This window comes from Aptenodytes patagonicus, chromosome 15, assembly GCF_965638725.1.
Source record: "Aptenodytes patagonicus chromosome 15, bAptPat1.pri.cur, whole genome shotgun sequence".
Classification (NCBI taxonomy): domain Eukaryota; kingdom Metazoa; phylum Chordata; class Aves; order Sphenisciformes; family Spheniscidae; genus Aptenodytes; species Aptenodytes patagonicus.
The window spans coordinates 6,670,755-6,682,769 of record NC_134963.1 but is presented as its reverse complement, the minus strand read 5'-3'; the positions used below and the strand labels follow the sequence as shown (position 1 = coordinate 6,682,769).

At 36.8% G+C, this 12,015-nt stretch overlaps 1 protein-coding gene across 2 annotated transcripts in view; it reads left to right on the top strand.

Annotated features, from left to right (window-relative positions):
• Nucleotides 1-12,015, top strand: part of IFT81 (intraflagellar transport 81) — a 43,625-nt gene that overhangs the window by 13,422 nt on the left and 18,188 nt on the right. For both annotated transcript variants that reach the window (XM_076352615.1, XM_076352614.1), the window contains 3 exons: nucleotides 2,821-2,984; nucleotides 5,652-5,747; nucleotides 7,752-7,898. In XM_076352615.1, the coding sequence (XP_076208730.1) occupies nucleotides 2,821-2,984; nucleotides 5,652-5,747; nucleotides 7,752-7,898 (407 nt within the window). The remainder of the gene's footprint in view (nucleotides 1-2,820; nucleotides 2,985-5,651; nucleotides 5,748-7,751; nucleotides 7,899-12,015) is intronic.

The window sequence follows — 12,015 nt, the reverse complement described above, 5'->3', positions numbered from 1 at the left end:
TTGTATAGAAGGAAAAATATATCCAAAGTATTTAGGAAAGAAACTACATTAGTCATGAGGGATGTTGACATCATCATCTCTTTCCCCATTGAGATGTCAAGTTTTAACTCGCTTCATTGCTTGTTGCACCCTGAAGAGTAAGCATGATGCAGAACCAGTCAGTGTTTAAAAGAAGTTGGTAATAGCTCTCAGGTTATCTGAGAAATAAATCTAGATAGTGATCAAGGTTATACCCTGTGAAGTCAGTAGGTCCCTGCTCTTATGAAAGCAGTTGTTTAGGCATGGTTATGTCCTGAGTTTAGTGTCATATCAACAATAAATTATTTAGGCATGTACATTTTTGTAAAAAAACTGTAGTAGTACAAGAAATAAAGTATAGGCTATATATGCAGATTTTTTTTGCTCCTAAGAGGAAAACAAGAAATTCGTTTGATGAAATAAAAATATTAATATTTAATATCAGAATAATTTAATTGATACCACTTTGATTTCCACACCAAAGATCTTGGTTACAAATATCAAACTGGGAGTTGTGTTCCTAGTCAGTTCTGAGGTGATAATTCAGCTCACAGTGTACGTGGGAAGCTTTGCTGCATTTGCAGAGGTGGTAGATTTCTAGTGAGACATTAAAATGTGGTCCCTCCTGCCCAGCTCCGTCGTGGGCTGAGGAAGACTGGAGTTATTCCGGAAGAAAGAAGTGGGAATTCTCTCTCAGTAAGTCCAAGTGTGTTTCTCAGGGTATAGCTGTAGTGCCAAGTACATAATGGCTATTGCATACATAGAGTAACCCCGCTTACCATTCTGAAAACAGTATTGAAGCTGTTTGTTTTGCACAAGATAAATGACCTTTCCACGAAGGGGAAAAGATGGTGTGATAGCGTTGCTTTTCGTAACACAGAAATCAACAAACTAAACTGCTGGAAAAGAGGAATTCCCGCGCATTTTTAGTTTGTGTTGACTTGACTTTGTTAGCAACACTACTTTCCCTAGGGTCTGTTTTCTTTCTTTTAGTTCTTGAGGCCTTCTCAGGAACTAATGGCTTTTTTCCTCTCTGGTAGCTAAACCAAGTAGCTTTCCTTTCAGTCTGAGCTGAGAGCAGAGGGTGAGGAGGATCTATCAGTGCGGTGTTTCTAGAGGTAAATAGCAGCAGAATAACTGGGGCCCCTTTTCCTAGGTTTGTATTTCACTTTGTTCTGACCTTCTCGTCAGTCAGTGATATGGTCAGCAGGCTTTTTAGCCTGAGAACCAAAAACTCTGCTTTCACCTACATCCTTTCCCATCTCTGTTTGAGCAACATCAGCTGTACTATTGTATCTCCGTACTCAAACTTTTCTCTGCTTGTGCAGCATATGAAAGAGACAGAGATTGTGAATTTCTTGTTTTTCTTGACGTTTCATGGCAATTCCATATTCTCGCAAATGTGGAGACACCCCCCCAAAAAAACCAACTCTAGCAAGTAGTTTTAAAAAGTACCTAGGATACTTACCTTTTAGTCATCTAGATCATGAAAAATATTCTGAAATACCTATTCCCACCCTCATCTGACACATAACTTCCAAATCTTACTGTAGTCCGTGGCACAGGTGTCTCGGAGGAGTAATTGCACTAAACCGCCTGTTGTCAGCGGAATACTGTGTAATGTAATTTAAACAGATGCTTTATTTTATTCTGTTGCATTTTTCTAGCTGTGTATTGTTCTTATCTGTATGTACCTGTGTTTATTTATAAATTATCTGTTAAGGAGGCTAAATTACTCTCCCTAGCAAGAGCCAAGTCATCATAAGCATGGTAATATGCAGTGTGTATCAGGCTTGTGTAGAGCAAAACTTATAAATGGGGTTGCTTTTCTCAACAGAATTTTTGACATTACTCAGGAATTTCTTCTTGTTTTTTCTATTGTATTATTTTCAGCATTCTCAGTCTATACTGTCTTGAGATTAAACGCTTGTTCTTACAAGAAAAAAGTCTGCTATTTACAGAGAGTCAATTTATGAGTGTTCCAGCAATGTAAAAGACGTGTAAAGTAGGCATACATTCTGCTCATTTTAAGGCCTTTTTAGATGCCAGATTAAAGTTTTATTTTACGGGAGAATTTCCAAGGATATAACATATCTACGCATGAGCTAGGCCAAATTATGATCTTTGTACAGATAAAGGATTCACACAGAGATAATTTCTGTCTGTAGATGAAGTAATTTACACGAAACAATGACTTAAGCAATCTGTGAGTAGGGCCAACTTCAGGATGCTTGCTCCACTGCTCCAGCCAGGGAAGTTCCAAGGGATACAAGCTTCGAAAAAGCTCTGAGCAAGTCAGCATAGCTGTGACATGCTTTGCTGCCGCTCATCTTGCATGCACATAAGCAACCAAAGTTTAGCTCTTAACTTTTAAAATTTCAGAAGAATGTAATTCACCACACAAAAAAAGTAACATAGAATCCAATATTTTGGTGTGTATAAGACACGCATAGGGTTTATGGCTTTCTATATCAATGCTGCGTGTTGAATTTTGCATCTGATTCAGCTAGAGCTTCATGTAAGAAGAGGTTTACTTGTTTATTGACGAAAAGAATCTGTTAAGGAGTTAATAGTTATAAGTTAGAGATACAGATGGATAATAATATATTTTATATTGTTTAACATCCAGATTAAAAATCTAAATCAAGTAACTACCTGTTTCTTTGAGTGTTGAAAAGAAGACTCAAATGTTGTGCTGTTATTGTAATCTGCTGCTAAATACTTTAATGTGTTGGTGAAATCAAACTTAATTATCTGCTACATTACTTTTATAGGCACACGCTGATTTAATTTGTTTTTAAGGTTTAATGAAGAAACTAGAAGAGGAGATAAATTTCAATTCATACCTGGTTACTGAAAAAATACCTAGAGAGCTTGACAGTAAGAAGAATTCAACATATTTCTTACAAAAGGTGGTTGCAGAGCCAGCTATGAGTCAATCTGATCTCAATGTACTTGAAATCAAGGTAAGTTGACCAAGGTCACACTTAATTTGTGTTCTGTAGCATAGTCTAAGGTTCTTGTACACTGTAGTTTTCTTATCCCTTCTTTATGTCCTTGAGAAAATGTTTTATTCCCAAAGGAACATCCCTTCAGTTGTAAAAGAAAAGAAGATGTGTTAATCACTAAATGCAATCTCTCGGATAAGTTTAAAAAAAAAACCAAAACACAAAACAAACAAAAACAAACAAACCCCAAACCCAACTCTATCCTTAAATGCTATTTAGAAAATTGTGTTGGCAGTTTGCAGTGGTATGAGCAGAGATGCTAATTTAGCACAAAAGGTTTGATTTTTCTTCTCTTCAGTTTTCACTTGTTTTAAACTCTCGCTGACATCAAGGGAGTTTATACCAACATATAGAGAGTGTTTATGGACTGATGAACAACCTTCTCTGAGTGATACATCTTCAGCAACATTGTGTCTTAATCAATGTGCAATGGCTGAGAACTCCTTAGTGTTTGGAATAGGTCTGTATTGTTTGGTTTAGTTGGTAAGACCAAAGGAAATTTGGGCATCAAATAGTTGATTTACCTTTCCAGATTTTTTCAGAAGTTAAAAGCAAATGGTGTTAGAATGAGTAACAATCCTTATTTGTAGTATATATCCAAAACGTGGAGAGGGATTTGTTGCCACGGAAGTACATTTATATATTTTACTCAATGAAGTTTTCATATTTGCATAATCCTAAATGAAAGATTAAATATGTAATACTATGTTCTAGAAGAATTTAGAGGAATGCTAATTATTAGTATTTCTATTGATGATGATCAAAATTTACAACAATGTTAGCTAGGGTAGAAAGACTAGTCCTACATACTACTAGGTACACTCTTCAGTCTAAATGTCATCCTCTCTTATCGGTTGGTTTTTAATATTCCCAGGATCTCCAACTGAGGCTTTGCTGTGAAATGTAGATAATGAGGAAACAGAGTATTTGTAATAGATCGGAGAATGATTTGCCCATGGGCGTGAGGGCTGCCATCCACCATTCTTCCTGTGTCTTGAAGCAGAGAGAGGTTCAGCAACTACATCAACATCATAGCAGCCTGTGCATTCACACATAGAACATGCCAAAGTAATGTAATAAAGAAATGCCTACAGGTTTCTTGGATCAGATGAGAATCAGCAGTCAAATGTCATGAAGAATACATTCTGGTTTAAGGTTAAGACTAGTTTTTGTAAAGGTAAAATCAGTGACAACCCAATGCCCTTTTGGATCCCGATCGTTATACTTTTAAGGATGACAGCATTATTAAACTGTAGATTAGGTCTGAAATACTAAACTAGCTCTGTGGTTCAGCCTCGGCTTTCCTAGTTTATTTCTTCTAATCAAAACAGTATTTGTGGTTGCAGTTATTTTTTTTAAGCATAATTGAAGCCCTGTTTTGCACCTTTCTTTTGCAAGAGTATTGTTGGGTTTTTGGCAGCATTTTAAAAAGCTTCAAGTTTTTTTTTTTTTCTCTTTCTCCATGAGGTAACCTTTTAATTTGTTATAGTTTGGAAGTATGTTCTTCTTAATAGATAATAAAACCATGTCATATACTTGGCTGTTATCACAGCATGGCCTTAGACAGCTTTTTTTTTTAAAGTCATCCTTCTATTATCTCAGTGTCTTAAAAAGGAGCTGAATTGCACTAAGCATGCTACTATCATGCATTTTTTAATATATAAACCAGGAATTTATTCACAGAAGGGAATTCTTATGCTGTCTTCAAATTCAGGCCTGTTCTAGCTTTTGTAAAGGAACAGAATTTACAGGAGATTTTTTTTTTTCAGGTGTTGGAGTATTTTTAGTCCTATTGAGCACTTTATTTGAAATACTTCGCTTTCAAAGTACACGGATATTGCTCATAGAAATGTTAGAGTAATGCCCAGCACTGTACCTGCGTTATGTTTTGACTTCATTGGATTTCAGCATGTATTTACACTGCTTGCTTATCAGCACTCATCTAGTTAGCAGAGAATTAAAGGAAGGTTGCTAGGGCTGTGGTTTCCATGGCTGATGAGAGTCCCGGTGTAGCATTAAGTCAGGACTGGAAAAGCTGCAGTCAGTACACTGGTGTAGCTGTTTATGAGTTTCCAGATGCAGCAGGCTCTAAAGCTTCAGCTAGAATGGAGATCAACAATGGACAAACAAGTGCATTTTGTGGCAGTAGAAAGACAGTACCACAGAGCTGGAATACGATGGTCTGTGACTCTTCAAAGTATTGATGAAATTTGATATCACTTAAGTCTTTATTTGTTCCCCTTTAAACTTCTGATAAATGGTTGAGTGAAAAGGAATTTTAGTTACTATTGATAAAATTACATTTCTCACTTAGTATGTGACAACATCAGTCTTTTTTCTGTCTGTACCAATTCACATGCATTTTCTCTCCACATAACAGCAGTTTACTTCATTTTCAGGGCCAACGTCATGCTTTGTCCTTATCATAAAGGCACAGAACTGGAAATCCAAAAACATAGCCTCTTCCTGGCCAACATTTAATGACTCATTGAGTTTTTTGGGTTTGTTTCTCTGTTTTAAAAATGGAACTAGCTGGATTGTAAATTTGGTTTGCAAAGCATTTAATTCTTGGAGAAGACAAAGCAATAAAGCTCCATTTCCTTAGTTTTCTACTCTGTCTTGCAGATAAATGAAGTAAACGCACAAATTAATCAGCTTATTGAGAAAAGAATGATGAAGTATGAACCAATTGATAGCAAATTTTCCATGTATCGCCAACAGGTAAGAAGGAACAAAACCTTTTTTAAGCAGAAGCAGTAGAGCAATTTCAGTCACTGATTGTTTTATATACTGATTTTTTTCTTTATTTAGCGTAAATCAGTAGAAATACCTAATAATGGAGGACAAAAAGAAAATAAATAGCTGTTGAACATACATATGTTTAGGGCTGAGTCAAACAATTGCTTTCAGTCATGTTAGTGAGTTTGTATTGACTGCTGTCCTTAAGCTGTTAGGTGTTGCCCTTCAGCTGTATCACAGTAATTGTGGAAGGATCATTTTGGAGGAGCTATTTTGGTAAAGCTCCAGCTGTGGACAGGTTCTTAAAAGGCAGCATGTGGGCTGAGTGCTGCAGTCAGACCTGGAGGCCAGGCTTGCTTTCAGTTACATCCCTTGCTTGTGTTTGACCACATGCTATTTTTCCCGTTACATCTATTAAGAAGGTATTCTTTGCTTTTTCACCCTGAGGCTATAAAATAAAAAAAAAAGTCTTTCTATAAGATAGGCTGTCTGGTCTAGTCTTAAATTCACAGTTAAATTCACAAGTTATAAAAAGAATTTATGAACTCTGAGATTTTCAGAGCTTATGCAGAAACGTAAGTGATTTCTTTTCCAGGCAACCTGTACCGCTGCTAATTTTATTGAAGATTTTCATGATGATGCTTATGCTGACGGTTTAAAAAATAAAAAGGCTTAAGTAAAATGTATCAGTGGGAGGAAAGAAATTGTGATAAAATGTATACTGCAGTTCAATCACATGTGCAATATGAAATGCACCATTTTGTTTTGTAAGAGATGCTCATCTTCCCAAAAGAAAAGCCTGCTACATAATGTGCTGGTACCAAAGACCAACTGGCTTGTGATAGAATTATGTTCAGTGGCGGAACCACTCCAGGAGTTCAGGTTGCTGCTGTGAGTTGAAAGCATGTGGTGGTCTTTGCTTTGTTCTGCTAGGGACTGGCTTCTGTTTCACAAAATAATCATACATATTGTACCACAATTTGTCACTGCAGATATCTCATGAAGCAAAGAGCTGAGATACTACCCCAGCAGAGTTCTGTTAGATATATGTTTAGAAATAAAGCTGGTCCTTTTAACCTAGACAGTGTGTATTTTGCTTCATTTTCTCTTAAGTTTTCCCTTTCATATGAAGAAACCAACCATGCCTCCAAATTCATGTGCATGCATCTAAATTAATGTATTGTTTGATTTTAAAATATTTTTACATAGTATACTTTGGCAAGATAAAAATGGGTTTTTTTCTCCCTGAGCTAAGGTATAGTTACGTTCCCAAATCTGTTAGCTTCTGGTCAAATGTGAGGTACTCCTTAAATATTCTGCCTTGCATATTATTTTTTAAATGCTTTATCTTCTAGACTCAAAAAAAAAAAAGAATAATCTGTAATCTACACTGTTTCTGTACTGTATTGCTTTATTCATCGTCTTCTAGCTATTTGGCAAGATTTAGTGGCTCGGTTCTGCTGGCTGCTAGTATAACATATTTCTGTAGGTTGGAGTAGGTTGGAGTTATAAAAATCTGTATTATGACATTTGTGAAATCTTGGATAACTTTACAGTTAAGCCCTGTTGGTGTATCTTACATATGCACAAAAAGGGACTAAGTGGAAGAAATGGAGCAGCTAAAATGCCTACCTTTTTCTTCAATGAAAATGAAAAAATGAGGTGAAGAAATGTAAATGTAAAATGTAAAATACGTGAATCCGGGAGAAAAGGCTATGCTTGAAATCTTGGCCATACTGAAGAAAGTTGGGAGTCTGCAATCAACTTCAATGAAGTTGTGGTTTAACCCACTGTATGTAATGTGTAATCAATGCTTTCTTCTTTGCAAAGAGACGTGCTCACATTTCCTAATGAAAATCCGTTTCTGACAGTTAAAATGTGGTTTCAGTGGCGCAATGCCTGAACCTTAATGGATACATTTTACTAATGATTAAACAAGGCAATTTTTACTTTACTTGTCCATACGCATTTTTAATGATCATGCAGGCTTCTATAATTTCCCGGAAAAAGGAAGCCAAGGCAGAAGAACTTCAGGCTGCTAAGGAAGAGATGTCCAGCACTGAAAGGCAGATGCTACAGAAGACCAATCAGGCCCATGAGTTAGAAGGCTCTGAAGTTCTGAAAGGGGATGAGGTATGCAATATAACAGTGGATATAAGGAAGAGGGGATTTCCAAGAGATGGATCAATTTTTGTTAACTCACAATTTCCTTTTAACTTTACATTGCAATAACTGCTTCTACAGTATCTTACCCATTTTTATAGTATGTTGTCAAAGTACGTGGCCTCAGCATTGCAACAGATTGGTCTCTGTTTTTTTTAATGCACATTTTTTGTCATCAAATTCCAAAATTAACATATTTAAAGACCTTTTTTTTTCAGTGTGCAGGTAGTACAATGCTGTCTGGTGCTTTCAGATGCTTTCCAATATTTATACTGCAGCAGTGCTTGATTTGTAGCTATTTTCAAATTATCAATTTCAATTATTCACATTGTACCTAATAAATTGAAAGCTATATGAGGACTTAATGTTGGGCTGTCTTAACATTCCAGACTCTGAGTTAAAATAATGTCAGTATCGTCACAATGGTATGATGGTAAATAACTAATTATAAAAGTCAACAAGACTAATGAAGGGATTAGGAGTTCAAGTGATAAGTCACGTAGATTAATTTTATTATTTGACGTATAATAAAAATCTGCGTTACTATCCATTCTCTATGTGATATATGATCATAAAGCATAATACCAGCAATTATCAGCAATGCATTTAGTCCTGTCGTATTTATTACCCACAAAAGTTTTTACTTAAAAAAAATTTTCCCAGACCCCCCTGAAGTTTATCTGCAATACAGACTTTGACTAGCACAATCAGCGTAGCTCAGGCGAAGTTATATTTGAAGCTGTACTTATCAAAGCAGCTTTTTCTTCTTCCAAAGTTTCCAAAGAATAAGGCTGCTGCAGCTGGGTAGCGGCTTGTCAGCAAAATGAATTGACTTTTCTTAAGACAGTAATTTTTCTCAACTTGGAAAAAGCCTGCTAAGTGTACTTACAGGCAAAATCACAAAAGCAAAGAGTATTTTAGCTGCATCATTCTCTGAATTAATATCTTTTCATTCCCGCCATACTGTGTTAATTTGCACTGCCATCGTTTATCAAGAGTAACACTCTTCGCTTTCTTTTTTTTTGTCCGTTTCTGTGCTTTTTTTACATACTACTCGATACAGGGAACGCCCTTTGTGGAAGGAACTCCCTTCCTGATCCCATAGGACACGCCTGCTCCACAAAAATCAGTTTTCTTTTAAAGGTGTTTTAAAGAGTGAGTCAAGTATGGAAGCATGTATGTGTACACTCATGCATAAAGGCTTCCTGTGTAATATGGAATCTATGCATATTTGCATTGTGCCTTCTTGCCTTTCTTCCCTTCTGTAAATCAAGATGAAAACTACAGGTGGAAGCAATGGCAGAGAGGCTTTGAAAAATTAAGATGCTGACTTCTCTTGCCATGACGTGCTATACACAGTCCATAGGTGTTCCACAGGTAGCAATAATAAGACGACCACTGCATTCGATTTATCTCCATTACAAGGTTTTCAGCCCCAGCAGGCATGTTGCTGAAGTCTTTGACAACTTTTTAAGTAAAAATAAAAACAGAAAGCAGACAATCTGTGTTTCATGATGTGATGGGAAAAAAGTGTTTAATTAATCAACAAGAATGCATTACCAAGACAGCAACATATGTTTTACATTATCTGTAAATGCACTGTAAGGTAAGAAATAATTCGTGTTGTGCCTGTTCTTGAGGGGGACAACATACTCTGATCCATAGAAATTCAAGGAGAGTCGGGTAGGAGGGAAACATGGTTACAGAACCTCATAAGAGGCTTAATAATGAAAAATTCAAGTTAATTGTCTTACACAAGGAAGAGGCTCAAGACAGAAAAAAGACAAGACCTGTTTTGAACATAACCTGCATTCCTTTTGTTAAAGTATGTTCTGCTTTTGACTTTTAAAATCTTGTCAAGTCCTCATTTTGAGGAGTGAAGAATAAATGACTGAGCACTTTGGACAAAACCATCAGCTTAAAATGAGAAGGATTTGTCTTTTCGTAAGAAGCATTTCCTGTTTTGTAAAAGACTTTCTGCACATTGGCCCAAGGAAGCCAATATTAGACAATCCGTGCCCTGTTCTTGTTTATTACTTCATTAGGTATACTGCAGTGGTACTCCCGGGCACTAGTGTAAAGCAGTAAAAAGAGTGTTTCCTATGGCTAAAAACTAGGAAAGGATTTGAATTCTTGATGATTTTGATAGCTTCTTTTTCAAAGGTCGCAGTTTCTTCATCTGGAAAATGGAGACAGTGATATTAACTCTTTTGTAAATGTCTGCTGCCAAAAATGCTGCATAGGACCTTGGTACTATAGTTTTCGCATCTCCTTGAAGTACATTGCAAATGCATAATATAGAAACAGTCCTGCTTCAGTCTAGGTTGTGACAAGACAAGACTGATAGATGAGACAAGTTGGCAGGGAGGAGGTGATGAAGCCAAAATGAAGTGAACAGGTTACCTCTCATCAGTAAAAGTCTGGGTTCATCACTCACCAGACACCCTTTTGCTATAGATTCGTTTCTGATATGTTACGCTTTTAAATTTGTATTTTCTGATTCAGTGCTCTGTTACTCCAGCTTTGAGCCAATACCGAAGGAAATCTTGATCAATGTAGTAGTGGTGAGTCACTGTTGCAATACTTATGTTCAGTGGGGACAGAAAGAGGTTGTACCTTCAACCTTCACTTTGCACTCTGACAACCGACAGCTTCCTTATGCTTTCTTGTTGCAGTTGCACACATTTTACATTTAGTTCCTCCATTTTCAAAAAGGAAGAAGGAGGGGTTTTGAACAAATAGCTTTGCTGTCTTAAGTTTAAAATGAGCTTTTAATCAGGCCATGTTTAACCTATCTAAGTGCTACAGTTAAATCAAAGAATTCTTTGTCTCCGATACCCAGTATTTCTCATCTTCTTTGTCTCACTTTGCTGTATCCTCTTATGTCATGGCACTCACAGGACTTGGCAATCGAAGAATCAGTGCCTTCCCAGCTTGTGCTCCCATACCAGTATTTGGATCTCCAGTTGAGGTCTTCTTAGCACTTCATTCACCAAAAGGTCAATCCTGGCTTATGTTTTTAGGTGTTAGTGTTTTGCTTTCTTCTGTAATCATAAAAAGGAATGTTGCGGCATTCCACTTGGTTTGAGAGGTTGTACGGCTAGATAGAACTTAGAGGAAACAGCAGGGAATAACCAATTCATTTACATCAAACACAAAAAAGTAGAAATAAATTGTCTGCTTTGGGGATTATGAAGTCTTTTAAGTACTTCAAACAAAGTACAATGAGCATGGGGCAAAGTTGGCAGGCTCCTAGCTGCAGCTGTCAGATCCTGAAAATTAGGGAATCAAATGTTGACACTTAGAAGGCTAGATGGTTCAATTACAAGTGATCCTAGGTAAAGCTCTGATATTTTTAGCTCTTTACGCAAGGCATTGTACTTTTCGGAGTTCAACATAGAGCCCCAAGAACCTAGACTTTCCCAAGGTATCAGAATAGAATAGTGTCATAGCTGTGCTTAGCTACAGCAGTTGAAATGAATGTTTTTGAGGATGTGGCATAGAAAGTCCTAGCAGTTTGTTAACAGATACGTGAGGTTTGCATATTCATTTACAGAAGGAGTTTAATTTTTTTCATGCAAGTGCTCATCCATGCCCACCTGCCCCCTGGTAAAACAATCTAAAAAATGTTTCAATTTGCAAACAGAGAAAACAGTCGGTCTTGGACCACAGATCTTGTCACTTTTCCTCTAAAAGTGTCGGGTCCATCTGAATCCACCAGAAACAGTTATCTAGGTCCAAACTAGGTGGAGGGATTTTTAAGAGAGTAGCGATAAAGGAGCTCACAACTCGAACATTAAATGGTTTAAGCCAGGACCCAGGATATATTATCCTATCAGTTTGCTGTCTTTCTCTTAACTTTTCACTAAGGTTCTAGGTACAGTTATATTCCTGTCTGTCAAAGGCTCCTTACATATGAAAATAGGAGAGTAGCTGGTAGCCAAGTTGTGAGAACAAAAGTGGCAAATCTGTAGGATTCTTACAGAAGCCAGAAGCTTTTTGCTGTAAGAAGTTAACCATCATTTAAGCCAAATGTATGCAGTGATTCAGACAAATCTGAACTGAACTGAATGCTCTTTCAGCACCC